Source organism: Coenobita brevimanus, chromosome 60 (assembly GCF_032717465.1).
Source record: "Coenobita brevimanus isolate Jiangsu-jjx chromosome 60, ASM3271746v2, whole genome shotgun sequence".
In the NCBI taxonomy this organism is placed as follows: domain Eukaryota; kingdom Metazoa; phylum Arthropoda; class Malacostraca; order Decapoda; family Coenobitidae; genus Coenobita; species Coenobita brevimanus.
The window spans coordinates 25,978,084-26,004,039 of record NC_137013.1 but is presented as its reverse complement, the minus strand read 5'-3'; the positions used below and the strand labels follow the sequence as shown (position 1 = coordinate 26,004,039).

The 25,956-nt window shown below is 42.4% G+C and overlaps 1 protein-coding gene across 1 annotated transcript in view; it reads left to right on the top strand.

Moving 5' to 3' along the window:
* LOC145403332 (uncharacterized) overlaps nucleotides 1–25,956 on the top strand; it is a 137,864-nt gene that overhangs the window by 39,807 nt on the left and 72,101 nt on the right. Inside the window, exon 4 of the mRNA XM_080275124.1 lies at nucleotides 504–644. Within this exon, the coding sequence (XP_080131250.1) occupies nucleotides 504–644 (141 nt within the window). The remainder of the gene's footprint in view (nucleotides 1–503; nucleotides 645–25,956) is intronic.

Here is a 25,956-nt window from a genome sequence, read left to right as displayed (position 1 = left end):
AGTTGAGACTCAAACGGCTGATGATGATGATATATATATATATATATATATATATATATATATATATATAGAGAGAGAGAGAGAGAGAGAGAGAGAGATGTATATATCTATCCATATCTGTCAGTCTCTGCATCTATACTGTATCTATCTGTCTCTCAATATCTATTTATCTATCAATATATATATATATATATATATATATATATATATATATATATATATATATATATATATATATATATATATATATATATATATATATATATATATATATATATATATATATTGTATTTGGACAAACTGATGGACTTTACAAAATAGCTAATTAAAATTCATCAGTACTGTAACAACATAAATACCGTTCTGATTTCTAACAGACTATTCTGTACTTCTTTAAAAGAGTACAAATTACTTCTTAGCAATTCTTCACTTCATCTATTATTTCTTCGTTAATCCAGGCAATATTTTCAATATTGTTCGCATTTTTTCTTTTGACCTCGAAGCGGTATGTCCTGAGGCGTGCACCGAGCAGTACGACCCCGTGTGTGGCAGCGACGGCGTGACCTACAGCAACATCTGCTTTCTGATTATTGCTCAGTGCCAAGACCCATCCATCATACTCGTCTACCCTGGGGAGTGTGACCGTAAGAAATTTTTCTCATTTCTTAACGTATTGTTTTTTACTTGGGAATTCTGGTGACACCAGGTAATATCCTCTTGTATATTGGTAATGAAAAATATGTCAATAATAGGGAGGTATAAGCACCATACAAGATAATATAAACGTTTAATATACAATGTTTGCTGTCACGGAAAGGCAGCACGAAGTCTCCCACGACAACAATACAGGCAGTGAGGAGGCAGCCTAAGGGTAAGGATATGGGTCGCATACTGAGTGGTTTTGTAGAATTCATAATACATCTTCCTCACAATACACCTTAAACCTTAATATCGATTTGTACGTTAGTGATGGATATGGCCATATAAATAGCAAACAAGAGAATGGTAAGTTGTGTTCTGGAAAATAAATCGCTAAGGAAAAGATGCTACAAAACTTCGAACGATACACAGAATTCGGCTGCCAGCCACAATATGCTGTATTCACTTCATCCCCCATCTCCATATAATGGACGTCGCAACAATATAAACAATCAACGGAAGAGAGTGGGTAGAATAACAAGCAGGTTTTTTTTTCCCCCTTTTTAACTGGTGCTGGTGCGTGTGCCTTCATGCAGTGGTACAGATATAGGCGGACAGGTGCGCAGTCCCTCAATTCCTTACCAATACCCCCAAAATTTAATGGTGGACTGCTGCATAAAGGTAACCAGCCTGTAGTTCACTGGGTACTTCTTTCAGGTGAATACGACTACGCCAGTAACAATGTAGCATCTCCGTAGTGTCATGGGATCAGTGCAGGGACTGCTTTACTATCCCATTTGCGACTTTAAAAGGCGGTAAAGTGCAGTGATAAGGCTGCAAGAGGTTGAAAAGAGGATGGATTGTATGAGAGATGGACGCGAGACTGTGTAGATATGATATGGAGCAGATGGCGGAGGTGGAAGGTGTGAGAAACGTGTGCAACACTGAGGTGGTGTGTGGGATTAGAAAACGTAAGAGATGAAAGCAGTACCGTGGTGGAATGAGTGAGAGAAACATGTGTGCAGCACTGACGTGGTGTGTGGGGTTGGGAGGGGTAAAAAATGAAATAAACACCGTAGTGGAATGAGAGGGTGAAACGAACTGCCAAAGGAAAGAAGGTAATTTTAAAAGACTCCATAGAAAGATGATGAAAATTAATGTGGATGTGTGGAAATGGAAGATAAAATTGTATGCCGGGAAGAGGAAATATTTGATGAGAACATGAAAGAGCCTGAAGCATAAAAAAGGATACTTGTGAAAAGAACGAGAACGATCAGAGGGAGAGCGTATTTAGTGGGGCTCTTATGTATATACAACGATTATAGTGCGGATGGCAGTGCTCCTAAAACCATCTACACAATATCGAAGCAGTAGAAGGTCATGAAATCGCATCCCTACACTTTTATATTTTATTTTATTTTGGGCATAATTTTTTTTACTGTATGGTTTGTTAATAATTACACATATCATGACAGTTTTCGGGTGCACTTATGGTGCACCATAGTGACACGTACTTTAGTTTAAAAAAAAATGGGATTATAATTATTTTTGCCTGAACCGACCTTGTTCAGAAAGTCTGTGGCACTTTGTCATTCCTGTATCTTAATATGATTTAGTAAGTATTTTTCGTTCTTGTTTTGCTGTTTTTTGAAGCACATAATTATGTAGGATGCACCGAAAGTTTTTGTAAGTTATTCAACTTAAGTTCGTCACAGTAGTTAAAGGATTAATGAAGGTTCTGAGTTACCCGCTCTTCCTTGCAAACTCTATTTTGAGCTAAATAAAATGACCTTGAGAAGTAAGAGTACATATTACTCAACATATTACTCACCATACTACTCACCAACTCTTGCTTATGTGAACAAAATATCCCCAAGTCTTCAGGTCTTTGCGTTGATGAGTAATGACGTGAGGAAAAGAACTTATTTTCAGCACGAAAGCAGGACGTGTTCTTGAGTCTGCCTGTGGTTCCAAGTACGGCTTTGCTGTCAACGTCTTTGCTGTCAACTTGCTCTCAACGGAGTATGGCTTTGCTTTCAATGTGCTAATATGTAAACTAGACACTGTTGCATCAAAGGCATGCCTTATGGCACTATCACTGAGCCCTTTTCTAGTTTCCTTGGAAAGAGGCTTGGCAGGGGTGGATGATGCAGTTGGCTGCAGGTGGCGCAGATGGAAGCCGACAAATAGGAACCTTAAGACATCGTTGTACACCTGACAAAAGCACAGGGCAGACTGAGACTCGCCTGTGTAATATGGAGGGAATCCCTCCCTACCCTTTGGTGCCGAGATGAAATGGCGACCTGTACAAATGGTGGCAGTAAGAAACTTGCGTGTATAGCAGCTACCTGGCGGCCATGTAGCACCCCGATTGTGACGTATATAGACATTATCTAGCGATTAGAGGTTAGGCAACACATATTATTTTTTCGTAAGCTTTCCAGTGAAGTGCATAGATCTGTTGTTCTTTATAAGTCTCACAGATAATCCAGCTTTGTTATTGTACCTTCTCTCCAGATTACATCTATCTTTCTATCTATCTATCTATTGCCAGACGCCTTAATCCCTTATGGGGTGGCCACAAACAAATCGCCTCCACGTCACCCTGCCCCTGCCATTTCACTGCCCTGCTCCCAACTCACACTCCCCTCTCTCATATACCTCTCCACTCCATCCCTTCATCTCATCCTTGGCCTCCCCCTTCCTCTCTCCCCCTCCTCCTCACACACATACACTCTCCTCGTCAGTCTCTCACTCTTGGTCTAGTGTCTGACATTTTTATCCACATTGGAGCATGTCTCTAACTACTGTACACATTATATTATTCATATTTAGAGAACATGTGTTGTTGTGTTGAGATAAGAATCGAAATGCCACTTTAGTGTAAGTGTCGTGTGGGGGAATAAAATGAGAGCTAGACCTGCGAAAGTCAGCACTTATCAGGCGTAAACATGAGGGTTAGGGAAGGCGATAGAGAAATATGAATTGTATATATGTTTAAAGTCTTGGGGAAACATTTACCCTGTTGGTATATTATAATGTAATCAATGCTACTTTATTGAGGTGTATAAAGTGCATGGTAGAGTTGTAACTTACTTCTGCTCTTGTATAAATCCCACAAGGTCTGAGCATTGGCATGTCTATTTTATGCTGATCTGACCACGCACAGTGGGGAGCAGGCCAGATGTGAGGCAGAATGCACTTATCATTTAGACGAGAGGGACGTATAACTCTGAGTTCTTTCTGTGTCGCAGTTGTATCGTTCTGTGGCCAATAAAGAGAGATAAATCTGCTCAGTTTTCTGTCACTTGCAGATGCTGCCTATCATTTTTTCAACAGGATCTACACCGATTCCCACCATCTCCTGTGTGTGAGAAAGGCATTGGTGGAGGGTGTCAGCTGGAACTGACTTCAACCAGGCAGAACATTACATCTTGATAACCTGCTTGGAACAGTGCAGTCACATCTAAGCTGATATATAATAATGGTGTTCTGTGCTGGAATACGAAAAGGTGCTAAAGGGATTTGTGCAGTGAAACCCCTTGCAACTGCTCGTGATCCTACAGATGAAACAGAAAATCTTACTTTCACTCATGCAACGGGACTAATTGCGAAAGTCAGTAAGTGGAGCAAATAATATATTAGAGTAGTGAATCTCGGTCTCTCTCATTATCCTGCCAGTGCGAGATATCTCTACCTTCAGGTGCGAACTGGCAACTTTCTCGCACTGGTATGTGTGCGAGATCTCGGCGAGACTCACCGAGGCCAGTGCAGTGAAAAGTGGTATCATCTAGACACATCTGGCAACTCTGGGCTGCGGAGGCTGGAGTGAGTCAGGGCGAGTGTGTGTGTAGAGCGTGTGGCTGTGTGTTGGATGGTGTCTCGCAGTCAGTCACCTTCGGACCATCGTGGGTAGAATATCATCGTGTGGTTGGAGAAGAAACCTTGGAGGAGTGTGTGGACTTGCAGTACGAATCTACCGGGAACTTCAGCATCATCTGACACCTAGGTAGTGTACATGGACAGTGAACCACAGACATACACTTTTTAAGCAGCACATGTTAGTTAGGTAGTGTGTGTAAAAATAAAGGTTTCTCAGTTTCCCCTAATAGATACGTTTTTTGTGTACCTTGTCTGTCCCATTCTCTAGTGCTGAAAGCCATAATTAATCTACTTGTGTCAGTTAAACTTCCTGTGACTGGGAAGGGAATATATTCTGACAAGGTTAGATGGATACAGTGAAGAAGTGGGGACGAAAATTAAGGGGAGATTCAGATAAACCCACCACGAAAGAAGGAGAGTCTAGTGAATTAGGCTCAGAATTTTGTGAGTGGATTGAAACATTGGATAAGAATATCCAAGCTCTACATGAGGGACATCTCGGGGTTGAAGATAGTCAGGGCACTTCTGAGGAACTGGACAGTGAGGACTTACACACTTTACAATTGCATTCTGGTCGTTCTTATTCAACAGTCCCTGAATGTTCAGTTACCTCCAAAATGGCCACTTGTCTTACTGAGGAAGGCACACTTAGTACAGTAGAGACTGTGGACATTAAACAGGCGACAACAGCACCCTTGGTCACTCAAATGCAAGGTCCACTAATCACTGATATTAATGTAACCGCTCACATACCCACTTATGCCTCAGGCATGTTCAATACACCCTTAACCATTGGACAGCAAGGACAAGGCCATTTATTTGCTAATGTTCCTTATGCTAATCCATGGGGCATGAGTACTCACAGTAATGACATGCAAACCCTGCAAACCCAGGATCTTTATGTTAATCTATGGGGCATGAATACTAACAGTATTAGCATCCAAACTCAGGATCTTTATGCTAAACCATGGGGCACGAATACTAATAGTATTGGCATGCAAACCCAGGATCTTTGTGCTAATCTATGGGGCATGAATACTAACAATATTGGTATGCAAACCCAGGATCTTTGTGCTAATCTATGGGGCATGAATACTAACAATATTGGTATGCAAACCCAGGATCTTTGTGCTAATCTATGGGGCATGAATACTAACAATATTGGCATGCAAACCCAGGATCTTTGTGCTAATCTATGGGGCATGAATACTAACAATATTGGTATGCAAACCCAGGATCTTTGTGCTAATCCATGGGGCATGAATACTAACAGTATTGGCATGCAAACCCAGGATCTTTGTTCTCATCCATGGGGCATGAATACTAACAGTATTGGCATGCAAACCCAGGATCCTTGTGCTAATCCATGGGGCATAAATACTAACAGTATTGGCATGCAAACTCAGGTGAATTTTCCTCCTGCATGGCATGAACCTAATATGGCAACCACTTATCTTAACCAGGCCAAGGCTAAAAAGCCAAAGGTACAAAGATGGTGTGTTATCCATGGGCGGTGTCCTCATCCTACGGACTATTGCCCAATTGTTCTCGCCAATCGGGAAAAACTGGGCAACCAAGCTAGTTCGGGGGAAGCTCAGAGGCACACGCAAAAGTAGCACTAAGGATATTACAATCAGCTAATGCATGTATGGCAGCTATTAAAAAGGGAGATTTTTTTTGGTGATTCCTTGGATTATAGGGAAAGACCAGTTGTCTTTGATAGTGGACACCGGGGCATGTGCAAACATTATATCTAGTAAAGCGCTGGAGAGGCTCAAGCATTTGATGCCTCAACCAATTGGACGTTGTCAGCACCTGATGTCATTTTGACAGGTGTGACAAGAAGTAAAATGAAGATCGTAAGCCAGGTACCTTTGACACTGAGGGCAGATAAACGATCTCCTGTGTTACGTGCTACATTTTATGTGGTTTAGGATTATAAACGATCTCCTTTGTTATGTGCTACATTTTATGTGGTTTAGGATTTCCCTCTGCCAGCTGATGGGTTATTGGGCTTTGAATCCATGGAGGGGTATACCGTGATTATATACCCTCAGAGACATTCTATTTCCTTTAATGGGAAGGAGTTTGTAGGCCTTAATCCCTCAGCAACACAAGCTGGAACTGGCATCCAATCAGGAGCCGTTCAACCAGTTGTGACCCCGACAAGTGAAGTGTCAAGGGAGTCCCCGGACGCACACGAAACGGAGGGTATGGACTGGAAGAAAGTCAGGGCTATAGTGAGTGGGAATCACCACTTACCCAGTCGAACTGTCTGCAAAATTCCTGTCCGAGTACCTGATGTGTCAGTGGGAACTGATGTGGCATGCTTAATGGAGACCGTAATACATAAGGCCTTGTCGCTGGAGTCCACCCTGAGCAGTGTCGGGCAAGACCAGATGACGCCCCTCTTCATCACAAATATGAGTGGTGGAGCAGTTAAGCTCAGAGATGGCTGTTATATAGGCGACCTGATGTGCTATGGTGCCCCCGTAAAGGAAGTCAATGACATACCGGTGATCTCTCCCGTAGTCACATCACAAACATTGACTCAGTCGTAACCTAAACGTCTTGGGAGACGAAAGCTGCTAGAACAATATGTGAAGGTAACAGATAATGTTTCCCATAAAAGAATTCTCCGACGTAGCGGCACTTCCAGGAGAACCGCTGGGTAGGATGGACAAGGTGAAGCATCATATTGGTTTGTGCCCTGGTACAAATCCAATATATGTGCCTGCATAACGTCTACCACACAGCCAAAGGAGAGCAGTGGAAGAGGAAGTTGAAAAGATGCTTCATGATGAAGTCATTCAGCCTTCTTCCTCACCTTGGAATGCACCACTATTTCTGGTGCCTAAAAAGGACTGTGGTGTGCCACCTGTTGTGGATTTTCGGCAAGTGAATAAGGTAACCATACTGGATCGTTACCCGATTCCGCATCTCAGAGACTTACTGCAGTTCTTGGGTGAAGGAAATACCGTGTTCACCTGCTTGGATCTAGCGTCAGGGTATTGGCAGGTGGAGCTGACCGAAGAGTCACGTCCCATCACTGCCTTTAGCACTCACTGTGGGCACTTTGAATTTCTCCGGATGCCTTTTGGAATGAGTAATGCTCCTTTGACATTTCAGAGGATGATAAACCAGTTGTTTGGTGACATGATTGGGCAGGACGTCCTGGCATATCTAGATGACTTAATAATTGTGAGCAAAGACATGGACACTCATTTTAGTATGATAAAACGAGTGTTGGAAACCTTAAGATCAGCGGTTCTGAAAATCAGGCTATTGAAGTGCGACTTTCTAAAGTCAAATGTTAGATTTCTAGGGCACTTAGTTGATGGCAATGGCATCAAGGCTCTTCCAGATAAGGTTACAGCCATGGTAAATTTCCCTACACCCAAGTCCAAGGATGACGTTCGCTCATTTCTAGGGCTCACTGGTCTTTACAGGAGCTTTGTCCAAAATTATGCTGCTATCGCATCGCCATTGACGACTCTACTTAAGAAGGATGCTGCATGGCAAAGGGGACCATCGGAAGAGAAAAGCTTCAACGACCTCAAGAAAGCCATGACAGAGGCACCTGTGATGGTGGTTCCTGATTATACTCAACCTTTTTACCTGTGCACAGATGCCTCAGGTTTGGGACTGGGAGCGGTGTTACAGCAAAAGGATAAGGAAGGCAATGGCACACCATTGCATATGCCAGTAGGACACTAAGACCCCCAGAAAAGAATTATTCAGCGACACATTTGGAGACATTAGCTGTCATGTGGGTGTTAGGACATTTCTAGGATATCATCTTCAGCTACTGGATAATTGTTTTAACTGACCATGCACCTATATGCGACTTCTTTAATGGGAAGAACTTGCACGGTAAGGTCGCGCATTGGATCAGCAAGGTAATGGAGTTTGACCCAGAGGTCAGATATTTACCAGGCCGACAAAATGTCATTGCCGAAGCACTGAGTAGAAACATTGCTGCTACCATATCTGAGGCTATCCCTCTTTCTGGGTATTCCCCGGACATGGTAAAAACAGAACAACGTAAGGATACGCTGTGGTCTCAAGTCATCTATGCGTTGGAGTCTGGCAACGAGTCTTGTCTACCTGAACCTTCGGTACCGATCACTCACTTTCATCTTCAATGGGGTCTTTTGTATAAGAACCCCCCAGGGAAGAAGACCTTGTATCAGTTGGTTGTTCCTGCTACACTACAGCAAGCTGTGTTACAGATGGTTCATGACATACCTCAAGCGGGTCATCCTGGACACGACAGATGCATATGTGAGGCAAGAAAGAAATATTATTGGCCGACCATGAGGAAGGACATAGACGCCCACGTTAGTCAATGTGTCAAGTGCGCAGAAATGCGAGGAACGATGGGACCTCTGACTCCCATTTTGGAGTATCCCCTATCAGAAAAACTGTGGGATACAGTCTCCATTGATCTCTTAGTGTTGCCAAAGAGTCATCAAGGCTCAAGCTATGTATTGGTGGCAGTGGACCATTTTTCGCGATTCCTTGTTTTAGCACCTATACAGACGAAAACTGCAGAGAAGGTGGTGTACGCTTTTGTAACCTTAGTGATATGTCCATACTCTACACCCAAGGTATTGGTCAGTGATAATGGCAACGAATTTCGTAACCAAGTGTTACAGGAAATCTGTCATACGTATGGGGTAAGGCAAGTCTCTATTACGCCTTACAGTCCCAAGAGCAATGGCCTTGCAGAGAGGACAAACAGGAAAATACTGGAAGTCTTGAGACCAGCAATCATTTCATTGGAGGATAATTGGCAAGACTGGTTACCATACGTGGCGGCGGCTATCAACTCCTCAGATAATTCGTCAACTGGGAAGTCTCCTCATTACATCCTCTATGGGGAAGAGAAAGAGTTACCCTACGATTTGCTAGCTGGACCTCCTACGCCAGTGTATAATCAAGAGGATTATAACAAAGTTCAGCTTGCAAAGTTCCAATGCATACATAGTGAAGTACGAAAAAGATTCAAAGCCTCAAGAGCGGAGATAATGGCGAAACAACACAAAGGTAGTCAAGAAAAGACGTTGGAGATAGGCCAGAAGGTTAGGATCCATAACCCTGAGAGAACTTCCAGGCTCAGACCTAAGTTCTGTGGACCATACACCATTGTGGAACGAGTGCGTGGACATACTTATAGAATGAGGGATGATGCTAATGGAACACAGGAGATAGTACATGCTGACAGGATCAAACCAGTAAGTCAAGAGCTAGGCCTAACTAACCAATCATCTGATGTATTGTCCCCTCTGTCTTCATCGCAGTCTATGTTGTCGTCCGTACCTATCCCTAACCAAGAGTATCACAGCAAGCTATGACCTGACAGCAAGAGCGATTAAGGGAGTATCTTCTTTTGCAGAAAATGTGGTGGCTGTGGCTTGTACTCCTGTCGCATTGCTTGGAGTGGACCTATGGAACAATGTCGGACACAGACACGACTGCGTTGATGCCAGGAGTACTGAAGAGCCCACTTGGAGAAGTTGTGGTGGTAGAGGATGCAGTATGCATCTAATATCCAATGGAAGGATATCTCTGAGCTCCAAATACTGTTAAAGAGGTCTCCAAGGGGTTGCTTCACCTCAAACAGCCAGTGTTGCAAATAGTGAAATCATTTAACCTGTACCCACAGTTGACGACCTCGGATAGTGAAGCTTTAGTACAAACCTTCCATGGTATAACCGAGCTTCAGACTGGACACAGACAGGCTCACAGACAGGCTCACAAAATTGCATGTCGCTTTACCTAATGCAAATTCTGATCTTTCCCAGCATGTCCGTGCACATACTAAGAAAGGACTTGTGGATATTCTAGGTATCCTGTCTGAAAAGCTCTTTGGTACAGCACTAGACAAGGAAGTAGTGCAATTGGGCAAGCAAATGCATGATTTGGCATTGGCGGCTAAGGCAAATGACAGGCTAATCGTATACACAAGTGAACAGTTAGGTGAGTTCACTAACAAAGATAACGAGATAATTAAGACTACCAACCATCTCGTAGGAGTTGTGAACAACATCCAAACCAACCTACTAACCCTGACTAATTTAGTGTTAATCGCTGAGTACTTACATCCTCTCGATGGGTCGACCACTGCTTTGGAGTCACATGCAGCCAATGATGGACGGCTTAATCGATGCAAGTTTGAAGAGTGTTAATGCTTTATTGCTTCCTACTCACATTTTAATCAACGGTCTTGACGTAGCTATGGTAAAGTATGGATTTACGCCACATTCTGGTATGAGTCAACTGGAATATTATTACCAATTGTTAGAGGCCCATTTGACCCATGATGGCATCCTGATATTGGTACCTATGAGGAATGCTGTAACATAACATGCATGGCGATTCATTCCTTTCCCTTTTACTACTACTAACAATACACTTGTCATTCTGAATGAGGGACCAGAGGTGCTAGTTGTGTCGGATGACAAAGGGTATATAGCAGAAATGACTGGATGAATTTGAGAAGTGTAAGGCCTCATTTCTTGATCTCCATGTATGTCCTGCTTTCCATTTTGTCTTCATTCCGTCAGGGGTAGAGGAGTGTAAGATAGCCTTGTTGGACACAAACACTTCCTCAGCACTGCAACATTGCACTTTCCAACCCATTCAATTGAAGTCAGTTTCCATGCTCATGTACATGTGAAACAATACTTCTTCTTTCCTGAGACAGAGGACACAACACTCACATGTGCCTCACAAAACCAGTTCCTTACGGTAAAGGGTTACTATGTTGCACCCGACTTTTGTGAGTTGCACAGTATAGAGATAGCAGTTCTACCTAACAAGCACCATCTAGCCTTGTCGGTGAACTTCTCGTCCCAGTTACGACCCTTTTTACCTTCATTCAGTGTTTCTACCTTGAATGTGAATAGGCTGTCTCATGTGCTCAAGAGAATACAATTCCTCTCCCACCTGAACAAGACTGATTTAGAACCATATGTACTGTCTTATCTCCCTTCAAACCTTTCTCCTTCCTCTTTTGGTCCTGGCGTTGGTCTTCTGCTTATTGTGGTCTTGTCCTGTGTTTGTGTTTGTGGCTACTATCTAAGAGGCCGAATGAGAAACCCACTAAAACCACCGGTCTGTACCCAGGGATCGCAAGTAGACTTGCCTGAATAGTTAGCTACCCTATACATTGGTTAGGCTACATGGTAGTTAGGACAACAGTGTCGAAGGGGACATCTAACAGGTGTGGCCCAGCAATGTTCTAGTGGCTGACATTTTTTTCCACATTGGAGCATGTCTCTAACTACTGTATACATTATATTATTCATATTTAGAGAAAATGTGTTGTAGTGTTGAGATAAGAATCCAAATGCCACTTTAGTGTAAGTGTGGAGTGGGAATAAAATGAGTGCTAGACCTGCGAAAGTCAGCACTTCTCCAGCATAAACATGAGGGTAAGGGAAGGCAATAGAGAAATATGAACTGTATATATGTTTAAAGTCTTGGGAAAACATTTACCCTGTTGGTATATTATAATGTAATCAGTGCTACTGTATTGAGGTGTAAAATGTGCATGGTGGAGTTGTAACTTACTTCTACTCTTGTATAAATCCCAGAATGCCTGAGGATTGGCACCTCAATTTTATCCTGATCTGACCACGCCCAGTGGGGAGCGGGGCAGATGTGAAGCAGAACACACATCATTCAAATGAGAGGGACGTATTACACTGAGTTCTCTCTGTGTCACAGTTGTATCTTTCTGTGGCCAATAAAGATAAATCTGCTCAGTTTTCTGTCACCTGCACACGCTACCTACTATTCCTATGTCTTTCTCACACACAGGAGATGGTGGGAATCTACACTGATTCCCACCATCTCCTGTGTGTGAAAAAGACATTGGTGGAGAGTGTCAGCTGGAAGGAACTTCAACCAGATGGAACATTACATCTTGATAACCTGCGTGGAACAGTGCGCTCACGTCTAAGCTGATATATAATATTGGTGATCAGCTGTGGGGTTCCAACAAGCTGATACACGCTCCATCTTCTCCACATGGCCGAACCACCTCAGTGTGTTTCTCCTAACGCTTCCTATCACATCCACATGCACACCACAACGCTCCTTTACATCATCATTTGTCAGTCTGTCTCTCCATGTGACTCCACAGGCTCCTTTCAGATAACTCATTTTCACTGCTCTCACTCTTAACTTGTGTCCCTCAACAATGTCCAAGCTTCCCTTCCATACGTTAGTGTTTGGTATCACAATACTGTTATGTATTAAATTTTTCACTTCCATGCTCACTTCCCTGTTTCTTATCACTGCTTTCTAGGAACCAGGAAGCTTTCTTCCTTGTTGTACCCCTTCAAGAACTTCACCCTCCAAACTTTCATCCTAACTAATCGCACTACCCAAGTACTTAAACATACTCACATTTTCCGTTTCTTCATCATCCAACCTCACTGTACATTCACTGACTTCATTTCTCTCGAAGACCATAACTTTATTTTCCCTACATTTACTTTTAGATTCCGTTTCTTACTCTCCCAAAGTCATCCACCAAGCCTTGCAGCTCCCCTTCGTCTTCTCTTAACAACACAGTATCATCTGCAAACAGCAGTACAAGGAGTTTCCAAACGTTGCCCTCTCTCACTAGGGCCACTCCAACATCCACTGCCCTAACTTGTATATCTTTTATAACCTCATCCATGTACAGATTGAGCAATCATGCAAACGTGACACATCCCTGTTTCAACCCAACCTTCAAAGAGAAAAATTCACTCAGTTTACCATCCACGTACACCCGCGAACCAAAGTTTCGGTACCCCCGGCGATGGAACGAAGTGGAAGTCAGGGTTAGAGAGAGGCCAGGTGAACGGACAACCGTGAGTGGTACTTTGGAACTGAGCTACGAGGCGAATAGTGAGAAACCTAATGACACTGGATTCGAAACATTTCCATGCTATTCACCTGCAAAACATTATGCGTTCGTAACATACATACTGTAACATATAACATTGACTACTGTGTTATCAGGGTGTCCTGTGATACTGACCCATCTGTTTCGGATCCTCATCACACAAATAAAGCACCGAGCCAGTTGTATATAAGTTGCAACTTGTCATTATAACTGCAGTCATAATTTTTGTGAATGTTATCCCTGGATTGTCTATAGCTATAATATAGAATTATTGTGAATTTAATGTTGATTCTCACATTAGTTGTGCGGATGGTTATAAATGTGGCAATTATTTTATGTGGACGACTAAACCACATTGCGATGGACAGCGGAGAGCATTCGCCAATAATTTACTATAACCAGATGAAGTTAGATGCAAACAACACAAAATATTATGAGACAACGAAGACACAGCTGTGGTATCCTGCTCCGCCTTGTTATCAAGGCCTTAACTGTGGCTTCACCTCATACGTGCATTATTTTCCTTCAGTCTCTGCCTCTTTCATTACTCTTACTTCCCGGTATCCTCTTACTGCAAGTCGTCATATTCCTTGGAGGGTTTCTTGTCGTCCGGTCCTATAACCCCTACTGTATTACATTATTCCTCGCATCATCACTCCCAGACAAACAATGTTAGCACAAGACTGCTGAATCTGTTAATACCATTATTGCCACTGCCACTACTATTCCCCTTTTCTCCATTGTGTCTACTGCAATTCCCCTCACAGTACTACTACTGCTACTCCTATTACTACTCCACTATAAATCTGTATAATAATACATATGATTGTCCTTATGTCTGTGTATCTGTTAATCATATTGTCCCTCTCCCACCGTCGACAACTCATCACTTACCCCACACCGCTACCCCAGTTGCACCCCACCCCCCTCTCTCCCAGCCGCCATGAGCTCTATTCCTCCCCCACTCCGAACCATTTTACCCCTCACCTCCTTCTTGGGCCACCAGGCCTGTTGTTCACCTTTTACCGGTGAATATACGTGGCATGCATTAATAAGAATAATTATAAAATTGACAGCAACAACATACATCTGCAGTATTCCGAACATTACATAATTATAAAAGTCGCAGACCCAAACGTGCCTATATTACGGAGCTCTGATATATTAACCACAGAACCGACCACAGACCGTTCTTATCATTACCACTGCACCTTCCCTATAGCACTTCACCATGGTAATACAACCGACTGTAGTCCTCTGTGAGATCGCTACACGTGTTTGGGAAAAATAACAGTGCACAACATGCCTACAAACCACTAAAATAAGCATATGATGTTTCACTGACATCCATCAAATAGCCTAGGAGAAGTTATTGGACAAACAAACAAACGACTGGACAAAGACAGACAGAAGCAGAATGTCTCGCATCGGTATGTAACGACCTGACAAAACTCTTGTGATCCTGCATTGCAGGTGTCATCACAGTAATAATAATAATAATAATAATAATAATAATAATAATAAATCTCATGTTATTAGGCACGATACTGAGAAGGACACACACTGGAATAGCATGTGTCGACGCAATGCAGAATCTGTTTGCCATGACAGAAGGTTGGGTTGCTGTCAAACATTAATTTAGTATTACTATAACCCTACCATTACAGCATATTATGGCACTGTTTGGTTTTATATGTCAAAGCTGTTATCACTTGTTTTATCAGGGAGATTATGGTGTTTGTCCTCCTCTGTATCATGGATATTAACAAGTGATTACTACTACTACTACTACTACTACTACTACTGCTACTACTACTACTACTACTACTACTACTACTACTACTACCACTACTACTGCTATTACTACTACTACGATTATGATTATTATTATTATTATAACTATGATGACACCTACAAAGCAGGATCGCAATAGTTTTGTCAGGTTGTCATATACCGATGCGAGACATTCGGCCCCAGTCTATGTCCAGCCGTGTGTTTGTTTGTCCGCAAACTTCTAGGCAATTTAATGGATGTCAGTGAAACGTCACAGGTGTATTTTAATGGGTTGTAGGCATGTTGTGCGCTGTTATTTTTCCCAAACACGTGTAGCGATCTCACAGAGGACTACAGTCGGTTGTATTACCATGGTGAAGTGCTATAGGGAAGATGCAGTGGTAATGATAAGAACGGTCTGTGGTCGGTTCTGTGGTTAATATATCAGAGCTCCGTAATATAGGCACGTTTGGGTCTGCGACTTTTATAATTATGTAATGTTCGGAATACTGCAGATGTATGTTGTTGCTGTCAATTTTATAATTATTCTTATTAATGCATGCCACGTATATTCACCGGTAAAAGGTGAACAACAGGCCTGGTGGCCCAAGAAGGAGGTGAGGGGTAAAATGGTTCGGAGTGGGGGAGGAATAGAGCTCATGGCGGCGGGGTGCGTGGGGGTTGGGGTGCAACTGGGGTAGCGGTGTGGGGTAAGTGATGAGTTGTCGACGGTGGGAGAGGGACAATATGATTAACAGATACACAGACATAAGGACAATCATATGTATTATTATACAGATTTATAGTGGAGTAGTAATAGGAGTAGCAGTAGTAGTACTGTGAGGGGAATTGCAGTAGACACAATGGAGAAAAGGGGAATAGTAGTGGCAGTGGCAATAATGGTATTAACAGATTCAGCAGTCTTGTGCTAACATTGTTTGTCTGGGAGTGATGATGCGAGGAATAATGTAATACAGTAGGGGTTATAGGACCGGATGACAAGAAACCCTCCAAGGAATATGACGACTTGCAGTAAGAGGATACCGGGAAGTAAGAGTAATGAAAGAGGCAGAGACTGAAGGAAAATAATGCACGTATGAGGTGAAGCCACAGTTAAGGCCTTGATAACAAGGCGGGGCAGGATACCACAGCTGTGTCTTCGTTGTCTCATAATATTTTGTGTTGTTTGCATCTAACTTCATCTGGTTATAGTAAATTATTGGCGAATGCTCTCCGCTGTCCATCACAATGTGGTTTAGTCGTCCACATAAAATAATTGCCACATTTATAACCATCCGCACAACTAATGTGAGAATCAACATTAAATTCACAATCATTCTATATTATAGCTATAGACAATCCAGGGATAACATTCACAAAAATTATGACTGCAGTTATAATGACAAGTTGCAACTTATATACAACTGGCTCGGTGCTTTATTTGTGTGATGAGGATCCGAAACAGATGGGTCAGTATCACAGGACACCCTGATAACACAGTAGTCTATGTTATATGTTACAGTATGTATGTTACGAACGCATAATGTTTTGCAGGTGAATAGCATGGAAATGTTTCGAATCCAGTGTCATTAGGTTTCTCACTATTCGCCTCGTAGCTCAGTTCCAAAGTACCACTCACGGTTGTCCGTTCACCTGGCCTCTCTCTAACCCTGACTTCCATCGAGGGGGGTACCGAAACTTTGGTTCGCGGGTGTACACTGTAGCCTTAGCACCCTCATACATACTCTTCATAGCATTCAACAACTTCCCATCTACTCCTTTTATTATTAATTCTTTCCACAATCCTTGTCTCTCCACCCTGGCATATGCTTTCTCCAAATCCATGATGGCTGCATACAACTTCTTTCCCTTTTCTAGAAACTTTTCCACTGAAGATATAAGAATGACTATCTAAACTACACAACCTCGTCCTTCCTGAAGCCTCCCTGTTCTTCTCCAACTAATTCCTCTGTCATTTTCCTAATGCTGTCAATAAGTACCCTACCATATACTTCTCCTATTACACTAAGAAGACAAATGCCCCTATGATTACCACACACTTCTTTTTCCCCTTTCCCTTTGTACAAGGGAATAATTATACCAGATTTCCAATCCTCCGGAACTCTACCTTCCTCCCAGGCCAATCTGCACATCTTCCACATCCATTCTACTACTATCTCTCCCCAATGCTTCAGTATTTCACCACCCACTCCATCAATTCCTGGGGATTTCCCATTTTGAGTTTCTTCATTGCTTCCACAACTTCCATCCTACTGATTTCTTCCTGTCTTCTCACCTGCCTCCTTCTCCCAGCCATTCCCCAACCACATATACATGCATTACTTTCATTCTCTATGTTCAGCAATTCCTTAACCCATAACCACCGGCTGACGTGTATAACCATCACAATTTGGGGCGCAGAGGAATGCCGGGTGACGTGTATAGCCGCAAGTGTCTTCCCACCACCCTTTGAACTTTAACTTATCCTTACTTATCGACGGGACCACCTGGAGACATGGGGATACTTTCCTTTGAAAGAGGAAGAGGGGATGATTCTTATGTATTTTTAATTTTTTCTCTAGCTCTTATAATTTGGCAGATATTATGGTTTGAAGTAAGGGTATTATTTCCGTCATGGATATCCCCCATAGCGAGGAGCATGCAACATCGAAAAAAAAACGGCGTGTAGGGGTTAAAATGTTCTCTCCATTTGCCCACTTTTCTCCCTTCTTCACTAGTAATCTAACATTTTTATCTTTCACTCCCCTACTAACTTCATTGCCACCCTGTGTAACTCTCTTTACCTCTTTCCAGAACATTTTCTTACAGTCCCTCCACTTTACACTCAAGTTCCTTCCAAATTCCACATCCACTCTGTTCTTACTCTCTCTTACTAATCTTTTCACCTCTCTCTTCCTTTCTACATATAACTCTCTCTTCCATCTCTCAACTTCTTCCATGCCCCTATTTCTCATCCATTCATTATATTCTTTCTTCTCTTGTAGCACAGCCTGTCTCACCTCTTCATTCCATGATGCTGATTCTTCCACCCCCTTTCGTTTTCTCTTCACCCCACACACCACCTCATATGCTGCACATATTTCTTCTGTGAATATCTTGCACACACCGTCCACGTCCCCCATCTGCTCCAGTTCATATTTACCCAATTGTTCCTCCCCTTCCCTCTTATATTCTGTCTTTTTCTCATCCTCTTGTAACCTTTCCACTTTCCGTGCATCTACTCCTTCCTCCCATCCTTCCCCTCTTCTGTTTCTCCATTTTACTTGGAATTTGATGGTGGTCAGAAAGTCCACTCCCCCAACCTCTATATGTTTTTGCATCCATTACTCATCTTCTCATCCGTTCATCCACATGCACATAATCAATCATTGCCTTCCTTTCATTCAGTTCACCATCCACCCTTCTTATCACTCTCAGTGTATACCTGTGGATCATTTTGTGCCTGAAGAAGGTATTGGCTATCACCAACCTACTCCCGGCACAAATGTCCACTAAAGCACTGCCACTCTTATTTAACTCAGTAGGCACACCCCACTCACCAACTACTCCATCCACCTTCACATTTCCTACTTTACCATTCATTCCTGATTACATGTGTAAGAATATCCCTCGTTTTTGCCACTTTTCAGCATTAACTTGACATACTTGATTGTGTATCTGATAATGTTCTCACTTGCTGGCATTATGAGCTCTCTCGAACATTTTTTTTTTTTTTTGGCATATTTATTATTATTTTGTTGAACTTTGGAAGTCAATCCATTAGCATCTATTACTTTTTTTTCTTTTAATAGCAGAACAGAGGAAGGAAAACAAATGAATAAAAAAATAATCCATACACCAGATTACTGGTGTCCTCCATTCATAAAATATCTGTAACAGTTGGACTTGAACAGCTGTAGGTTGAAGTTTGGAGGGAAACAACTCTGGGAAAGCGAGTTCCAGAGAGATGCAGTTCGGGGAATGAAAGAATTCTAATAGGCAGAAGTTCTGCAATATGGCTAAGTGACATTCCAGTCATGAGCGCTATCAGATGCCCGTGTAGCACGAGCGAAGGCATGGAGAGGTGGCACAAAGGACACTACTTCGTCTGAGCATTTCCCATAAAAATATCTGTAAAGTAATGGAAGGGAGGCAACATTCCTTCTTACTTGTAGAAGAGGTAGTACATTTATAATAGCAGGGTTATTAATAATTGCAGCAGCTTTGTTCTGAATTTTCTATAGTTGTTTTAACCTGTCACGTCCTGAGCTATTTCGCACCTTCAACACCCTCCAATCCCGAAGTATTTTCATTTTTTGTTTTTTTGGCTAAAACCTCCACTTTTGGTGAGAAGCATCGAAAATTCATAGAGAAATGACTCACCTGAGGTTTAAAATACTCGATCCAGGTAGCAGTACCTCCTTTCCTTACTGGGTTTTCTAACAGGCTGGCATAAAAGAAAACGAGTTCTATGGGAGGGTAACCGTTTCACACCACTCATATTTATTTATTTACTTGGTACGAATTTATATGTAGTATGAGAGTATATTTGTTTTCAAACAGTAATATAGGCATTATAAGCATTGTTTCACTCACTAACTCATCACCATACCTGACCTTTTTTTGCCACATTACCTGATCATCATTTCTGACTATTTCTTCCTCTAATGCTATGTAAACTTTGTCTTCAACATTGTCATCGATTGGGGAATCACTCTGGCCCTGAATGTCTTTATTGGCCAGGTCACTGGTAACAGGTGAATTGTCGAGACAATAGCGTGCAGGGGGGGGGAGGTTATGCAGTGTAAGGCATTGTCCCTGCTTGGCATCTTGTAGAGGAATAGAGGAAGGTGTCCCGTGTATAAGTACGAAAAATCACACGCGGAAATTGAAAATTGTGCAAATTATGAACCTTGCAACTGCGCAATGTACCAGTACGTCGACGGGACTGGCAAATGCAAAATGTTACAACGTACCCATACGTCGACGGGACTGGCAAATACAATATGTTACAACGTACCCATACGTCGACGGGACGCCTCGGGTTAATGCAACTTCTCCACATACACTCCACAAGGGTGAGCAATATTCAAGCTGAGAGCGCACATAACTGTTATACATATAGCTAACTGCTCGTCGGTGAAGAAGTTACAGACTCTGTACAATAATCCAAGTTCTTTGAGGCAGTGTAAACAAGTGATCTGATATGAGAGGTCCAGCTGAGAGCATTTCCAAGTGAGACACTGAGAATTTCAATATTTTGGGGGATAGGAATATTAGTAGCATTGAAGGTAATATATGAATCTGGCAATATCTGTCTATTAGTAAATTGTATATACAGTATTTGGTTTGTCTAGCATTAAATGAAACATGGTTGTTTTGTCCTCATTCACTGATCGTAGATAAGTCTTTTTTTTTTGGAGATGGCTGTACTGAGTTGAGAGTTAGAGATATTTGACTTTGTAAATGGGTGTTTGAGTGTAAATGAACTATGAAGTGTTGAGTCATCTGCATATGAATGGATGGGATTGTGAGTGACAGATAAGAGATCATTAATATGAACCAGGAACAGGGTTGGCGCCAGAACTGATCTCTGTGGCACACCAGCGTTAATTGAGTGGAAAGTGGAATATATCTTCATCCACTTTTATTTTTCTGTTGCTGAGATATGAGGAAAGCGGAGGAACAAACGCGTTAGGCCACAGCAAGGGAATTTGGACAGCAGGGAATGGTGCCATATTCTGTTGAAAGCTTTAGAAATATTAAGGGCTACTGCATGAGTTTCTCTATGTAGGTCGATTGACTGATGGATGGTATGAGTCAGGAGACTGAGTATGTCAATGGTGGATCTTTTGTGGCGAAAACCATATTGTCTATCACTAATTAAGTTGTTGGATTCAAGATGTTTAACTATGTGCCTATTAATTAAAATTTCAAATACTTTACCAAGAGAAGATGTGACCGCTATTGGTCTGTAATCAAAGGGGTCTGAGGAACATCCTTTCTTTGTAACTGGGTGGATATTGGCTTCTTTCCATGAATTAGGGAATGAAGAAGTATGTATGCATAGTCTGAATAATTTGGCAAGAACAGAGGCAAGTTCTGGGGAACAATTTTTCAAAACAATTGGAGGAATTCCATCTGGTCCTGGAGCTTTGTTGGTAGGTAAATTGTCTAGGATGGATTTTATGTATCTTGTCTGAATTTTAAGTGGAACAATTTCGGGAGAGTAAAGTTCTAGTACTGGGATGTTCTGGCTGACTTCCTCTATGGTAGAATTTCTGGGAAATGTAATTGCAAATATAGCTGCTTTCTCACGTGGTTCACTTGTAATATTGCCATCTGAAGATTATATTTGGGGAATGGATGATGACTTGTTAAAGTTACTGTTGAAAGAAATGAGTTGACCAGAATATTCTATTGTCATTAAGGTTGTTAAATAGTTTTGATGCTTGATTTTGAAGAAAGATTGATTTAGCGAGATTTAGTACAGCTTTTGCATGGTTTCTACCAATTTTAATTTGAGAGAGTGATTCCGATGTTTTTTATTTTAAAATGCTAATGAGTTTTGGGCTGTTGCTCTGGCACAGTTGTTATCAAACCATTTTGGAGAGTTCAATCTTTTAGTGAACTGTTGACTTGGTATGAATAAATCCATACCAGATAGTATTAAGTCGCAAATGTGGGACTGCATAGAATTGGGATCATTAGAGAAGAAAGAATGGCATGGAATGTCGCAAGATAATTTCTAAATCCATCCCAGTTTGCCCTGTCAAAGTGACATTGGGTCACACCGACAGGGTCAGAATGGGGAGGTTTGATGCGGCTAACTAATGAGGCTTTGATGAGATTGTGGTCAGAGGATCCAAGTGGTGATAGTACCTCTATCCTGTATTATTCTGGATTATTTGTCAGGAATAGATCCAAGAGATGGGCATTATGGTCAGGATTATTATTGGTTGCTTTACCAGCTGCATGAGCTTAAACGATTTTGCAAACAGCTCACACTCTGGACCAGCATCGTCAGTCCTGGCAGAATGCAATAACCATTCAACATTATGTACGTTAAAATCTCCCAAAATGGTAATATCGGTGCTAAAGGCAAGGTTAAGGTTACTCAGCTGTTTGGATATGGAGTCAAATACACTAGGTTTTGAAGAAGCACTGGGGACCAATATACTGTACTGCACAGTTATATTTGGTAATATATAGACAGTTTAGTTTATACAATGAGTAATCAAAACTGCATGAAGTGAAGTTTAAGATAGTGTTAACTGCATATTGAGATAACAGGTGCCACCTGTGTTATAGAAGTTTGCGAGGAGACGGTAACCTGGAAACACAAAATGGGGATATTTCGGTAGAGGATGAGGTTTGTGGTTCTGTGAGGAATAGGGCCAGATGGGATACGTACTGTAGGAAAAAATGAACTAACTGGAATTGTAACAGTCGCTGCCTACGCAGTCGCTTGATGGTGACCGGGAGGACCCTGTGCTGCCAGCCCTACCCTGCCAGTGGTGGCAGTCCAAGGTACCACCTCGTTTGATAGTAATAACGCAGTGGCCATTGTTAAAGGGAGTGGGAATAGAAGGTGTGATAGCTTGATGTAGTGTGGTGTAGACAGTTCAAGGTAGAGGTATTAAGAGAGTATGCTGGCCTACTCTCTGTGTAAAAGAAAGAACTGAAAATGTTCAGCAAAGGGAGATGGTCAGGATCAAGTCCTGAGGGCTGGTTAAATGGGAGCTCCAGCTCTCCCCATCATCAGCTTGCCATCCACCTCGGATGTACTGCCCCGTTTGACTGGTGCTACAGTCTACTCCTTTCCGTCTATGTACAAAGACATGCTTCATTTTGATTTTTTTTTTCTTTTATTGGATACTCTTTGGTTACACATTATATCACCCTTTTCTTCATGCTGAAAAATTTTAGGAAAAGTCACGTAAGTCATGTTAATTTCTTTTACAAGCCCTCCATTGATGTCCATAGAACCCATTAATGTTTTATAAGATAAGAGTTTGGCGTGTTCTAACACTCTAATCCATATTACCGTTTTCACCTGCACAAACAACTATAATGTGCTGCGGTTCAGTGAATTTCGATGAGCTTCCTTGGTTATTAATGACAATGAGCCTCCAGTCTGCTTACGTTTGGATACAGAGCTGAAATATGATAGGATCTTTGTCATGATACACATACACTACAGTGAAAAATTAAGTTATAGGCATCCTACACCCCGTCTTCTGTCATTCTTTCCTTCATTCTCTCCTCTTCCTTCTGCCTATGGGTGACTACTCTGAGTGACAAGCCAAACGGTTTCCTGTACACCAGGAAACCATTTACTACGCTGGGTGATAACCATATAACCAATTTATGGCACCTGGTGGTTTAGTGGATAATTAAGGTGCTCCAGTCGGATTGAGCCTGTGTACTTGTATGTTTACATCCAAGGGGTTGGTTGGGGTTTATTGCTCACATAATGCCACTCAGGGATGAGTGAGGCTGGTCACTTTCATTTTAAATCTCAGGACCAACTTGAATAGCCCTAGCCTCCTACACTCCTCTATGGGGCGACATAGGATTGGATGTTGGATTAGACACAGGCATCCACACAAGAAAGTGTGATACATGTTTCGGCAAGCAACCTTTCTAATGTTGTTAGTTTTCTCAACAGCAGTGCTTAATCGCACATGCCTGATATTAAAGTACAATACACAACGATACCTCTTACTTTAGAATGTATATACTATGAGCTTAGGTACTTTGGAACCTAATGCAAAAACATGGCTGCTCACACATTTGACTAAATCTTTATTAGCAAACTGGTACTTTGGCGCCTTTCAGAGTTATGTTGGCGAACTTTGTTAGACACTTAAAACACACCATTAATCTTTCATATGCTTTCTAATTGTGTGCATAGATCCGCTGTAGCTTATTAAGTTTCCGAGATAAAGCAGCTTTGGTGCTGTGCTCTACAACCATACTAAATGTCTGTACAATCTGACAGTATGTATAATACTTTTCTGGATCAGCAGTTTTGCGAGCATTAGAACAATAACATATTATACTAGCAACATTATCCCATCTTCTGCCGTGTCCTTCGGGAAACTACAATATTACTAGCAATATAATACCATCTTATGCCTTATCCTTTGGGAAGTACTGTACATATCCACCCGTCCACCAACAAAATTCACCCATTCACCAACGAACCTATCCACCCAGCCCACCCACCCGCCTTTTCCAATCACCGTTCCCACCATGCCCATCCATCTATTCCGCCCTGACCACTCACTCGCCCAGACAACCACCCACAAAAACTACCCCAACTATGCCATGCAGTGACCTACCCACCCCACACGTCCGCCAACAATAAACACCCCTAACACTCTACCCTGCCCAACCCACCCACCCACCCATCCACCTAACCCAGCCATCCACCTGCATCTGCTGACCAACCTGCCCATCCACCAATGAAGGTCAAACAGCAGGACGACTTGGAAGATTACAGAGAGAGAGAGAGAGAGAGAGAGAGAGAGAGAGAGAGAGAGAGAGAAATGGGGGGGGGGTCGCTTCAGCAGCTCTTACAAATCCCCCCCCCCCGGGGGTAGGGGAGTTTTCAGGAATACTCCCCCAGTATCCCTGCTTGTTGTACGAGGCGACTAAAAGTGTTGGCAGAGGGTTAGTGCCCCTCCCCGGAAAACAGCTAACTAAAAAGACGAACAAGAAGCCTCGGACAAGGACTGACCAAAAGATGACGACCAAGGACCGGACAATGGACATGGTACGGATCGCAACATGGAATGTACTGTAAGGGGGTGCGAATGATGAGGTGAAAGAGACAGAGATTGTTCATGTGCTTGAGGGTGCGAAAGTGGATGTACAGTATGTGGAGTAACTGAAACTAAATGGAGAGGAAAGAGTGTGAGGGAATGGGAGTATAGATGGGGTATATGTGCAGGAGAGAGATGAGAGGGCAAAAGAAGAAGTGTGTATTGTTGTGAGTAGAAGATGGAAGAAGAACATAAGAGCGTATGGATCAGTTGGGTCAAGGAGTGTGTGGGTAAGATTGAAAGTTGGAATACAAATGTGAGCGAATGTGTGCGTGTATGCGCCAACGCAAGATCGTGCAAGCAGTGTGATATAAATGGTAAAGTAGGGAATGTGAAGGTGGATGGAGTAGTTGGTGAGTGGGGTGTGCTTACTGAGATAAATAAGAATGGCAGTGTGTTAGTGGACATTTGTGCTGGGAGGGGGTTGGTGATAGCCAATACCCTCTTCAGGCCCAAAATGATCCGCAGGTATACATGGTGAGTGATGAGAAGGGTGGGTGGTGAACAGAATGAAAGGAAGGCAATGATTGATTATGTGTGTGTGGATGACAGGATGCGAAGATGTGTAATGGATGCAAGAGCTTATAGAGGTTCGGGTAGTGGACTTTCTGACCACTACTTGGTGGTGCCAGAATCAAGATCCAACCAAGATGAAGAAATAGAAGAAGGGAAGGACGGGAAGGAGTAGTTGCAAGGAGAGTGGAAAGGTTACAAGAGGATGAGAAAAAGGCGGAATATAAGAGAGAAGTGGAGGAACAATTGGGTAAATATGAATTGGAGCAGACGGGGACGTGAAAGGTGTGTGCAGGATATTCACAGAAGAATATGTGCAGCATGTGATGTGGTGTGTGGAAGGAAGAGAAGACGGAGGGGGGTGCAAGGAACAGCGTGGTGGAATGAAGAGGTGAGACGAAAGCATACAATGAA